Here is a 13826-nt window from a genome sequence, read left to right as displayed (position 1 = left end):
TATCTCTGCTTTATTTTAAAACAAAGCTGAAAACATTTTTTGTTCAAAGATGCATTCGATACCTAATTGCCCTTATAAAGGCTAAACAGACGCCAACAGCAGAAGGCATCATCTTTCCCTTCCCTGGCGTTTTCTCACTAATTGTACTTTTTTTTTCTTCAAAATATTGTAGTTCTTACCCTTTTTTCCATTTGTTCCCGTTTGTTTTTGTCCGAGTATGTCACATATTTTTTAATTGTCAAATGCAAACCCTATCTTTGTCATAAACTGTATTTTTATTGTACACCGCTCAGAAATCTGATTGAGCAGTATAAAATTTTTTTAATAAACTTGAAACTTGATGTTCCATCTATTTGTTTCAAAATTGTCCTTTATAAATTTGGTCTTGGAGGATGAAATGTACGGTGTCAGCATCTATGAGACAAACTTGGTTTTTTCTGTTGCACAGAGCGTTATGGACCCCTGTTATTACTTATAATGACTGGAGTTGCCATTCAGCAGATCACATTTAATTGGAAGGATTGGAGGAGATTAAATTATAGCTTCTGGTGGAACTCTTTATGCCATATATATAAAATGGAAAGGTTTATTGCAGTACAGCGGGGTTATTTTAAAAAGTTTCAGGATGTGTGGAAACCATTAACGAAGTATTGTAAAGATTAATTCAAAATTGGTTCCCTTATATTTATTTGTTAATTTAAGGTGCAGGGAGGGGGGGATTTTAATATTACATGTTTTATATGATAATGGAATATATGGGAGGGTGGGTTGGGATAGGGATGGGGATAAGAATTTGTGAGATGTGTCAATGATTATTTCTAAGTGATGTATTTATTGTTTATGTGATTGAATATATTTTAACACTTAATGTAATCTGGAAAACGAATAAAGAATATATAAAAAAAAAAGAAAAAAAAAATTGTCCTTTATTTTTCATAGAGGACATGACTGATTGGCTGAATGGAGAGCTATTGGTAATTTCAGTGCTTCAGAGGGAAATATTATTCTAATAAAAAACAGATGTGTGAATATTTTGAAGTATCTAATTAGACCAATAGATTCTATTCCTCTATTTGCTAAAAATATGGAGGGGTGTGGGTTACACTGAAATTAGTAGAATATTTAGAGCAATTTGATTCACTGCAGTTCAATCAGATTCTAGATAATGTTTCAGTATGGAAACATTAATTTGTTCTTTGGTTGTAAGAGGAAAATCAGTATTAAGCCAAGGCAGCTATATTAATTCAATTTGAGCTATAAAGTGCATTCAATTTAGTGGCCATGACCTACTTTTACATACTTTGGGAGATTAGGGTATCACTGGCTTGGTATTATAATGGATAGAAGTCTTTTTGAAAAAATGTGTTTACAGTGCAAAGAAAGATGGTCTATCTTCTACAATGGAGTATGGCACATGGTGTCCCTCAGGGGTTCCCTCTTTCCCCTATATTGTTTAATATTTTGCTGCATTCATTGGGAAAAGAGTTGGATACATGTAATGTGTCTAGTTATACAGGGTCCCAACAAAAACACTCCTTGATTTTAAATGGTTATAAAATCAAAACTTATTGGACTATGTTTATAAATAAGATGATAGCACATACAAGTCCCAAAAAGCACAGTTAGCAAGTTCTTACACAATCGCTTGCACTTTCATCCTTATAAGTTGCAATTGGTACAGAAGTTGGTACAGAAAATGCGACGCGACAAAATGAACAGGTGCTCTTCAAGTGGCCCCCAAGATCACCAGACATTACTGTTTGTGACTTTTTCCTTTGGGGGTATGTGAAAGACGTACCTCCACTACCCAGAACTATGGATGATCCGCAGGAATGCATCACTGAAGCTATAAATGGGATCAAGCCGAATATGCTTCGGAGAGTCTGCTCTGAGCTCGATTATCACATCGATGTTTGCCAAGAAATAGGTGGGGTGCACATCGAGTGTATGTAATCAACAGATACCATATGAAATGAGTTGATGAAACTGTAGCCTCAAAGGTGAAAGAATAGTCCAATAAATTTAGGTTTTGTAACCATTTAAAATCAAGGAGTGTTTTTGTGGGCACCCTGTATACATACACAGCATTTTGCTACCATTAAATAGTTATACCACAGTTCTGGATAATTTGAAACTGTCCCTGGAAGTAGTCGAAAGATGGGTGACATAACATAAGCTAAAAATAAGAATAACCCTCCCCCCCTTTTACTAAGCCGTGATAGTGGCGTCTACTGTGGCCCGGAACACTAAGACCGCCTGTCCGATCGTCGGCAGGAGGGTGCCCAACCCCTCTTGCTGGAAGGCTGTCCCCCCCCAACATTCCTGAATGCTGGCAGGAGGGTGCCCAACCTCTCCTGCTGGAACGCCGCCCCCCCACATTACCGATCATTGATAGAAGGTTGCTGAACCCCTCCTGCTGGAAGGCCACCCCCCGTGCTAACACCCCCCCCCCCCGATGACCCCCCTAATGTCCTCCCATCTAACCTCTAATTTTTGGCCGGCTGGCTGGGTCTTTCTGCTGTCCAGCCGGCAGGCCCGCCTCATCGAAATGAGGCAGGCCCGCCTCATCGAAATGAGGCAGGCCCGCCCCTTCCCAGCCCATTCCCACTAAGCCTAAGGAGCCTGGACCAATCAGGCCTTAGGCTTATTGGGTCCACCCATCCCCACTAAGCCTAAGGCTTTATTGGCCAAGGCTCTAGGCACCTGGGCCAATCAGACCTTAGGCTTAGTGGGGATGGGCTGACCTGCTATGCCTAAGGCCTGATTGGTCCAGGCTTCTAGAGCCTGGGCCAATCAGGCCTTAGGCTTAGCGGGGATGGGCCGGGAAGGGGCGGGCCCGCCTCATTTCGACTAGGTGGGCCTGCCGGCAAGACCCGGCCGGCCAACAATTAGAGGTTAGTTGGGGGGAGGTTAGTTGTGGGGGGAGGTTAGGGGGCTCATCATGGAGTGTTAGCATGGGATGGGGGGGTCAAGAGGGGGGTACCCTCCTGCCGGCGATTGGGAGTGTCGGGGGCGGCCTTCCGGCAGGAGGGGAAGGGCACCCTCCTGCTGGCGATCGGACAGGCGGCCACTATACTTATCACGGCAGGGAGATCCCTTGTCGTGATAAGTGTAGCAGCCACATCTACTCTAACCCTATTCTGTAACCGGCATCTGTAACATGGATGCCAGTTACAGAATCGGGGTTAGTGTAGGCCCAATTCTGTATAGGATGCCCCTCCCGGGCGTCCTATACAGAATCCGGGTCACAATGCTCAAACGCTGCTTTGACGCTCATAGGATTCCTAGGAGCATCAGAGCAGCATTGGAGCATTTAGCTCTCCAGGCCATGGTAGAAACCTTTATCGTGGCTTAGTAAAAGGGGGAGGGTAATTTTTTTATGGATAGGTCCCCAAGATAAGATAAAAAACAATCTGTTGCTGTGTTTGGGTAAAGGTGAATTTAAATTTGATATTCAAACGAGAGTATTGGGAGTTCAATTTGACAATTTATTAGCTATGGACCATCAGGTTAATAACATCATTTTAAAAAATCATTTGGTTTATTAAAAAAGTTTAGAATAATCCACAGATATTTTGAGGAACCTATTTTTGCAATATTAGTTCAGTCCTTCATTTTTCCTCAGTTGGACTATTGTAATACGAGGTCTGTTCAAAAAGTTCCAGGACTGATTGTAGAAAATTTTATTAAACAATCTTACTCCATTGGGTCCCCTTCAAAGTACTACCCTTCTCTACGTATACATATTTCCCAACACTTCTGGAAACAGTCCTTAAACGCATGTTTTGGAATCGCCAAAAGGTGCTGTGTAAAATTTTGCTTTATGTCTTCAATGGTGTTGAATGCTTTCTTTTCAGAATGGATTTAAGTTTAGGAAACAAGAGAAAGTCAGCAGGGGGCCAAGTCAGGAGAGTAAGGTGGCTGGGGAAGAATTGTCATTGCATATTTTGTGGTTGTTCTTCTGGTAGTTGGTCATCAACCATAGAACAAACTTTGCTGCAACACAAGATATCCCCAACTTCTTTGTTAGAATGTTGTGGCACGAACCAATGGAGATGTTGTATTCCTTTGCTAATTCTCTAACAGTTAATCGCTGATTAGAACGCACAAGAACCCTTACTTGATCCACATAATCATCAGTTGACGTTGATGGTCTTCCAGTTTGCGAATTGTCTACTATTGATTCACGGCCACTTTTGAAGCATAAATACTATTCAAAACACCTCCCATGACTCATAACATGTTCCCCATAAGGTACTTTCAACATTTCATAAGTTTCTGTAGCTGTCTTACCCAATTTTAAACAGAACTTCACACTATAGCACTGCTCAGTGAGGTCACACATGATGAAAAATAGCCGATTATGAATACACACTTTCACAAAAACTGCTGTAGCTCAGAGACAAAAGCAGATATCAACAAATGGAAAAAGGAGGTTACTCATGAGGTTTCAAGCTATTCAATGCCACCTAGCGCATCTCAAAAGAACGTCCTGTTGGCGCACAATTCAGACTGTCCTTGAACTGTTTGAACAGACCTCATATAGTTTATATAGGCTGTTCCAAATATTTAATTAAGAAATTACAAACAGTCCAGAATACTGTAATTTTTTCTCTTACAAAATGTAAGAGCTTATTATCACAGCTTATTATAACAGCTTATTATCTGAAATTGCATTGACTTTCAGTAAATGCATGAATTCAATTTAAACTCTTTGTATTGATATTTAAAATTCTATTCGATCACACTCCATATCTTACATAATAAGTTCCAAATCCAATTCCCCTTGGTAAAATTGATTACATTGTATGCCCATTGGAGTTATTTTATGTATTTGGTACCATATGTTTAGATGACTCTTCCTTTATGCTGGGTTTTACTAAGCAGCTAAGAGCATTTTATTTTGGGTCGAAAAGGTAAATAATCTGGCACTCATAGAAATGCAGTGAGTGTCTGAGCATTTACCTCACTGGCATGCAGTACTGCTTAGTAAAAGTCCTTAGTGACTAGGTTAGAAAATAATGTTACTAAATTAAAAAACTATTAAAGTTTTTTTCTATTAAAAAAATTTGCACTAAGAAATTAATGTTAAAATTATATATTAAAGTTGGTGGTTAATTGATCATTGTAAGAATCATAATATTTGTTCTCTGTTATTCTATTAGGTATTGTAATCCGCTATGAATATTATCCTGTAATAGCAGAATATATGTAAGATCTAGAACATAATGTAATGTGGCCAACAATAAATCCGTGACTGATGTAGAAAACATTTGAATTATAGAGCTCACTCACTATGTTTTAAAGAAACATATTTGGTTTCCTGCTTACCTCCAGCATAAATTTGTATAAATTAAATTTGTTTTATTAAGATAAAGTATCAGTCATTTAAAAGTCTGTACAATTTTCCTTAAGCCTGATACAAACAGAAGCCCTTTGTGCCACTTTACAAATTTCATAACATTGGTCTAAATCAGTGGTTCAGGAAGCTGCTCAGCGCCGAGCAGGATTGCGCTTATGGTGCCACTCAGCAGCTGAAGAAACCCGATCTCGTGGCAGCCACCAACTGACTGGATTAGCAGTGGGGTAGGAGCGTGGAAAGCTCACTCCTGCCCACTGCACCTCTGGACCACCAGGGATTCCAGCAGCAGAAGAGGTGGGACGGACGGTGCAGAGCTCATAATTTAGATTATCGGCGTATAAGACACCCCCCTTATTTTAAGTTTATTTTGAGGGGAAAAAAGTACATCCTGTACACCGGCAAATACGGTATTTTTCATTGGCAGAGCAAATGTTCTGACACTGAGAAGTGTAAGTTTGAGCAGATCTACCCTCAACACTTTCATGCTTAAATTAAAACTCACTGCTGTTTAAAGATATTAGTTTGTAGAAACATATGGCATATTATATTATGATTACATTAGACACTGTCCGGACGAAATCGCTATCCCAGTGACCCATATACTTTATAGAGAATCACTCCGATAGCACACTTCTTACCCCAATAATAAGCCGTCAGCCCTTATGACCACTCTGTCTTTAGAGATGGCGGCGTCGTCTTCAGCTAGCTTTTTATATCTACAGGCCCGGGATCACTGTACTACGTGGCAACAGCGTCACGAGGCCCGACGCCGGTTTTAAGGTGGAAATACTATTCATTTAAATTCAACTCAATAAAGATAATATCAATGCCCCCTACCCAGAACAACAGGCTAAATCAAGGTCCCCCATTCTAATTCCCCATTCAGCCCATGAGGCATTACTGTGTTAAGATGATAAATCCATCGTTGCTCTTTATAATTTAGCAATGTCTCACTATTACCTCCCTCCCTCCCAATCTCCAGGCTCTCTATCACACGCCACTGGATCTGATCCATACTATGCTGCTTAGCTAGAAAATGTTCAACCATAGGGGCTAATACATTTTTTGTTTTTAAACGTGACTTATGCTCGTTCAGTCTGATATGTACGGGTCGCGAAGTCCTACCCACATATACCAGACTGCACGGGCAAACAATTACATAGACCACATCAGCAGACTGACAATTTGTATCCTGAAACAAGTTAATAATTTTTCCAGATTGAGGATCCATCCAAGTGGGTCCCTTAATGGTAGTGGAACACCACTGACAGTGTCCACACTCACCATGATTTCCCAGCTTATGATCTCTATAAGACCCTAACTTTTGTTGGATCAGAGTCTGACCAATCGTTTTGCCTCGTTTAAAGGCAAACATTGGGATTTCTGCCATTGCTTGATGGATTTGTAATACATGCCAGTACTTTTTTATCAGAAAGATAAGTTGCTTTGCAGCTACTGAATAGGGGAGAACACAGATAAGTTTATCCGTGTCATCTTCTACATGTTGTTCTGCCAAAAGAAGATTTCTATTAGCATATTTTGCCCTAAGGAAGGCCTGCCTAATAGCTCTTACAGGATAGCCCCTATCAATAAAACGCTGCTCAAGGTCCCTGGCCGCTATCTTAAAATCCTGCTCGTCTGAAGATATTCTTCGAGCTCTCAGAAATTGACTAATAGGGAGACTGAATTTGAGATGGTACGGGTGATGGCTAGAGAAATGGAGAAGAGTATTACGGGACACTGGTTTTCTATATAATTGTGTCTTCAACTGCAAATCTTGTTTAATGATCAAAATGTCTAGAAATTCTATTCTTTCTGTACTATATACGGGGGTGAACTGAAGATGAGGATTCCTTGTATTAATCCAGTCAAAAAATTGAGATAGCTCATCCACTGACCCCTCCCACAGGAAGAATATATCATCCAGGAACCTCTTCCAAAGGGTGATCTTTTCAAAAAAGGCCGAGGTATAGATTTCATGTTCTTCAAACCGGCCCATATACAGGGTGGCTACCGAGGGAGCCAGAGTGGCCCCCATCGCCACCCCCTGAATTTGTTGATAATACTCACCTTCAAACATAAAATAGTTATCTTCAATAACCCATTTTGCTAGTTGGTACAGGAAAGGGGTACTAATCCTGGGAGTTTGTTCTCTCTCATTCAAACTCTCTTGTATGATTTCAAGAGCCTCCTGCTGGGGTATCTTCGTGTACAAAGACACAACATCAAGAGTGACTAGTATAGTCTGAGCAGTCATATATTCTTCTTCAGATAGAATTCTTAATAGGTGTGATGAATCTTTTAAGTAAGAAGAGACAGTGAGGGCTTTCTTAGATAAAAAAATGTCCAGAAACTTAGATAGAGGTTCCAACAAAGAACCTCTAGTGTTTACGATGGGTCTCCCTGGTGGAGCATTTAGATTCTTATGAACCTTTGGCACAAAATATATAGTTGGAGTGCGAGGATATTTTTCCAGTAAAAAGGCATATTCTTTCTTTGTAAGCATATTGTTCTCATAATGTAATGTAATCCAGTCAAAAATCTCCTTCATAAGCCTACTTACTGGATTACCTTGAACTAGCCGGTATGCCGAGATGTCAGACAGTTGTCAATTCGCTTCATTCAAGTAATAATTCCTATCAAGCACCACTGTGGCTCCTCCCTTATCTGCTCTCAGTATCATAACATCTCGCTTCTCTTTAAGTTGCAACAAAGCTTGGTGCTGACCATATGTCAGATTATATTGTAGTCGCTGTTTCTTGAAGGAGGTTTCATACTCAGAAATGCTCAACAATACTAGAGTCTGGAAAACTTCCACTGCTGAATCCATCGGTCCAGGGGGAGTCCATCTAGATTTTACTTTCACCATGGATACCTCATCTTCAGGATCAAAAGTCACCTCCTTTGCTGAAAAAAATATTTTTAACTGGATTTTCCTTAAAAATTTATAGAAAAAGATTTTTAATTGAAAAAAGTCAGGGTGCTGGCAGATTGCAAAATTTAAACCCAATTCTAACACTTCTTGTTGTTCTTTGGTCAATATAGCTTTAGAGATATTCACCACCGTGGAGTCTATTTGGTTCTTCCATTGCTGGGGGGCTTTCCTCTGTTCCTCTGCGTTCCCCTGGCTCTTCCCCTGGGGCGACCTCCTCTCAATGGGCGTACCTCGTCCCCCGAACTTTTCGTAGAGGGGGGGGTCCACTGATTCACCACTCGTGATATCCGATTCTTCTGAGGATGCATTAAATGCAACTTTCTTCTTCAGAGGAGCCGGGAGGGTTTTTTTATTCCATGTATAAACCCTACCCATTTGGTAATCCTTTTCATCTCGCTTCCATTTTCTAATCTTTGTCTGTTTAATGGAATCTTTAAACTCAACTAAGGTGTCCTCTAATTCATTACGTTGTTTCTCAAATACCTCTTTTTCTATATTCTCTTTCATTTGAAGTTCCATAGAGACTGTCTTGGACCTCAATTCCAGCTCTATGTCTGAGGTAGTTTCAACCAGTAAAATCATTAGGTCACGTGAACATCTATTCAATATTCCCGTCCACTTCTCCATAAAGGTCTTCTCCACCACCGATATTTTGGGTTCTTTCAAAATTCGTAATCCTCGAGGAATCATACCATTTTTCAAGTATTGCACCATAGTGCTGCCATGCAACTCTGCTCTAATCAGTCGCTTATGAATTTGTTCTAAATCCAGCCATGAGGTCTGGGCAGAAGGTTCTTCAATATCATCTAGTAAAGCTGGTCTCAACAATATATGTTGAAACTGTTCTTCAGAGTATCCACCAAATCCTTGGTCTTCTTGTGCCATAATGTTAATAAATTCACTAATAACACAATCAAATTTTCACAAGGGTCCTTAATCAAGACTATTTCACATATGGTAGTATAGTTATTCCACCATTTAAATACCCTTATGGTTTTACTATTTTTTCATACAGTTTTAAAGGATCCTCAGCGGCACCACTTGGAACTCAATAGCATTTCATTGTACCAAGCTTTACGTGTCAACTCGTCATCGGGTCCCAATAGTTCTAATAGTTTTATCATATATTCTTCACTTCTGCATATTTGAATTTCAAAGCGTTGATAAATATGCAGAAGTGAAGAATATATGATAAAACTATTAGAACTATTGGGACCCGATGACGAGTTGACACGTAAAGCTTGGTACAATGAAATGCTATTGAGTTCCAAGTGGTGCCGCTGAGGATCCTTTAAAACTGTATGAAAAAATAGTAAAACCATAAGGGTATTTAAATGGTGGAATAACTATACTACCATATGTGAAATAGTCTTGATTAAGGACCCTTGTGAAAATTTGATTGTGTTATTAGTGAATATATTATATTATGATGCCATTGTATGTTCTGTTAAAGAAAAGTTTATGACAAAGTGGGGTGGTATAGCAGGAGCTCTTTCAGTGAGGATGGATTGCTCTACTGTGTACCATGTTTATAACCTGTATTTCAGAGTCATTACAACACCAATGCTAACCTCTCTCCCTTGATATTCCCTTCTGTTAGGTCTGTGTATGATGGAGAGGCGCATAGTCGTTTTATGGAGAAGCTAGATGTTCGCATCAAGAATCATGACAGGGAGATTGAGAAGATGTGCAACTTTCATTACCAGGGCTTTGTGGACTCAATCACAGAACTTTTGAAAGTGAGGGGAGAGGCTCAGAAGCTAAAGGTGAGAATATGATTATATGATAGTACTTGGGCTTCTAAATCACTAAAAGAATGGCTTAAATCTCTAATTATAAGATATTAAAAAAGCAGATCAACCAAGCATCGAAACACAATGCTTCTCAATTATAAAGAAATAAATTCCTTTATTTTATTTCTAATTAATTTGTTAATAGTTCTATCCTCCACTGAATCTTCTTATCAGGATTGTCATTAGCATATATTCAGAAAGTGTTCATTCGTAGCTCAATTGACATTTAGTTGGAGTAAGACCTGTGGCTACACCTGAACATTATAATTCATTCTAGTTCAGGTATCCTCCTTACGGGTCAAACCTCCACTTCACCCAAAGTGCCATTGCTTTTATATTATTTACATTTTACTTTTTATAGTTAAATAATTCACTTATCTTCATTTATGCTTATTCTTAAAAGCTGTTCCGGGACTCCTTGGGTTTGTAACACTCTTTGAGGCGTTCAGCTTTGCTACTCTTCTTGAAGGAACACCATTCATGCAGAAGGCAATTAAATTTTAAGTCCTTTTGAAAACATATTTGTTTTAATTTAGCATTTGGACAAGATGTTCCACAGAATGATCACATTTATTGAAGTACTAGGAGATGATAAAAGGATTGATTTGGAGAAACAGTAATACAAAATTGTATTTTAAGATTGTTTAAACTTTAGATAGGTCTATTTCTACATTTTGATGGAGTTCTTTTCTAAGCTGTATTTTATTGTAAACTGCTGTGAACAGTTGTATGCTATGGCGGTATATCAAATTTTAATAAACATATACCTTGGAATGCGTGCAGGTATCCTGAGGTAACTGCCAAATTAGCACATGCTAAAAAGTAATTTTAAATTTTAAATTAGGGGGTGGAGAGCAGGTGTTCCTGTGCTATTTATTGTAGCTTTATTACTACTGCATGAGCCATTACTGCCTACAAAATGGGTGACAGTAAGGCCCTGATTCTCCAAAGTGCATCCCGATTTTAGGCGTCCTACAGCTGTCTAATCAGCCAATCGGGATGCACGTTTTTTAAAAAAAAATGCTCCCCAGGCAAGCCTGAAGGCACCTCTGGGAGCCTAGGGAGACCCGCAAGATGCCTAAGCTCGTCTAAGGGCCTTAGGCGGGCCTTAGGCTGAACCTAGGTGGCCCTACGCGTCTCCCTAGTAGAGGAGAAGCTTAAAATGTAGGCCAGCAAAATGCTGGCCTACATTGTAAGTAGACGCGGCCGCTATACTTATCGCGACAAGGGATCTCTCTGCCGCTATAAGTATAGCGGGCCGCGGCCCCCTGACCAGGAGGGTGCCCAAACCCTCTGCCCGAAGACGCACCCCCCGACACTACCGACCACCCCCCCCGACACTACCGACCCCCCCCCCCATTACCGATCCCCCCCCGACAATATCGATAGCTGGCAGTTGGGTGCCCAATCCCTCCTGCCCGAAGACGCACCCCCCCGGCGCTAACCCCCCCCAAACCTCCACTCCAACAAACCTGTTCTTAGAAGGGTCTTGCACGTCTTGAGCCGGCAGGCACGCCTCGTCGAAATGAAGCGGGCCCGCCCCTTCCCGGCCCATCCCGCCGAAGCCTAAGGCCTGATTGGCCAATCAGACCTTATACTTAGTGGGGAAGGGCGGACCCGCTATGCCTAAGGCCTGATTGGTCCAGGCTTCTAGAGCCTGGGCCAATCAGGCCTTAGGCTTCGGCGGGATGGGCTGGGAAGGGGCGGGCCCGCTTCATTTCGACGAGGCGTGCCTGCTGGCTCAAGACGTGCAAGACCCATCTAAGAACAGGTTTGGTGGAGTGGAGGTTTGGGGGGGGTTAGCGCCGGGGGGGGTGCGTCTTCGGGCAGGAGGGATTGGGCACCCTCCTGCCAGCTATCGATATTGTCGGGGGAGGGGGGGAGATCGGTAATGTCGGGGGGGGCGGTCGGTAGTGTGTGTGTTTGGGGGGGGTGCGTCTTCGGGCAGAGGGTTTGGGCACCCTCCTGGTCAGGGGGCCGCGGCCCGCTATACTTATAGCGGCAGAGAGATCCCTTGCCGCGATAAGTGTAGCGTGCCGTGTCTAATCTAACCCGTTTCTGTAACATGGACGCCGGTTACAGAATCGGGGTTTAGTTTAGGCCTCTCCGGGCGTCCTATTCAGAATCAGGGCCTAGGTGTCTTGCGGGCCTCGCCTTCAATATAGGCGGCCTGCCTGGGGAGCATTTTTTTAAAAAAACATGCATCCCGATTGGCTGATTAGACAGCTGTAGGACGCCTACAGCTGCCTAAAATCGGGACGCACTTTTAGAGAATCAGGCCCTAAGTGCTTACGCAGTAAAATATTTTAATGGCTGCACGCTAATGACAACGCATGGCCGTTAATACACACAAAAAAATTTTTTTAGAAAAAGGCCATTTTTATATCTACAGTAGAAATGGCTTTAACATGCGGGGAAAAACTGCAAAGGCCACTTTTTGTCACAGCTTACACAAAGGATCCCTAAAAGAGCCAGATTTTGGGGTTTGTCATTGCTGAGCGTTACCAGTTTGGGCTGTTAAGCTTTAAAGCCATCTGTGAGAGAGCTGGAAAGCAGAGGGCAAGTCATAGGGGTCTAAATTCATGGAGAGTCCACTACTTTTAAGCAGCTTCTTTGCGTATTTTCATTCACAGCCAGTTCCTGCATAAGTAATAATAATAATAATAACAACAGTTTATATACCGCAGGACCGTGAAGTTCTATGCGGTTTACAATGAATTAGAAAGATTCTACAAATTGAATGGAACATTCATAGTTAGAGATTGGTGGTTAACAGTTTACAAGATCAGATTTGGGGGTGGGATTGTGATGGGGTCTATTGTCCAGATTCGTTACCTAGGTATTTCGAGAACAGGTATGTTTTTAGGTGTTTCCTAAATTCACCATAGTTGTTTGTGTGTGTAATTAGTTTTTCCAGGTCTTTGCTCCATAAGGCTGCTTGATACGATAGAAGTTGTTGATGGTGTCTCTTAAATTTGCATCCTCTAGCCGGTGGGGAAACGAACTTCAGGTGTGTTCTTCTCTTATGTCTATTGGTTGAGAAGGAGAAGAGGTCAGTTATATATTTAGGGGCTAGACCAGATAGTACCTTGAAGCAGAGACATCCCAGCTTGAACTTCGCACGTGCCTCCATTGGCAGCCAGTGCAGGAGTCGGTAGGAAGGGGTTATGTGATCGGACTTCTTCAACCCGAAGATCAACCTGACTGCTGCATTTTGTATCAGTTGTAGTCTCTGCATTTTCTTCCGGGAGATTGCCAGATGGGCAATGTTACAATAATCAAGGTGGCTTAGTATTAGGGATTGTACCAGAATTCTGAATGCTGAAGCGTCGAAGTATGCTCTAATGGACCTAAGTTTCCAGAGAGTAAAAAACCCCTTTCTGACTAGGGAGTCCACATTGTCTTTCATGGTTAGACCTTGGTCCAGTATTACCCCCAGAACCTTCATTGTAGGTTGAATAGGGTAGTTGAAATTGTTAATGCGTAGTGGTGTTGTGGTGACAAGTGGGTGTGGCGAGGCTATAAAGAATTTAGTTTTATCTGAATTAAGCTTCAGTCTGAATTCTGTGGTCCATTGTTCCATCAGGTTTAGCGCTTCTGTTGCCGTGGGGGTGATTTCGGAGGGAGAAGTATTGAACGGGATAATGATTGTAAAGTCGTCCGCATAACTGAATACTTTTATACCCCGCTGGGCCAGCTGCAAGCCTAGTGATGATATATAGACGTTGAAGAGTAG

The 13826-nt window shown here is 41.5% G+C and overlaps 1 protein-coding gene across 9 annotated transcripts in view; it reads left to right on the top strand.

The window, feature by feature from the left end:
• EXOC6B (exocyst complex component 6B) overlaps positions 1–13826 on the top strand; it is a 920925-nt gene that overhangs the window by 162496 nt on the left and 744603 nt on the right. For all 9 annotated transcript variants that reach the window (XM_033953524.1, XM_033953543.1, XM_033953525.1 and 6 more), the window contains one exon: positions 9898–10063. In XM_033953524.1, coding sequence (XP_033809415.1) covers positions 9898–10063 — 166 coding nt within the window. Of the gene's footprint in view, positions 1–9897; positions 10064–13826 lie in introns of those variants that run through there.

The sequence above is a fragment of the Geotrypetes seraphini genome, chromosome 1 (assembly GCF_902459505.1).
Source record: "Geotrypetes seraphini chromosome 1, aGeoSer1.1, whole genome shotgun sequence".
Lineage (NCBI taxonomy): Eukaryota > Metazoa > Chordata > Amphibia > Gymnophiona > Dermophiidae > Geotrypetes > Geotrypetes seraphini.
Note: the sequence above shows the minus strand (reverse complement) of the source record. Positions and strands in the feature narration are given on the sequence as shown.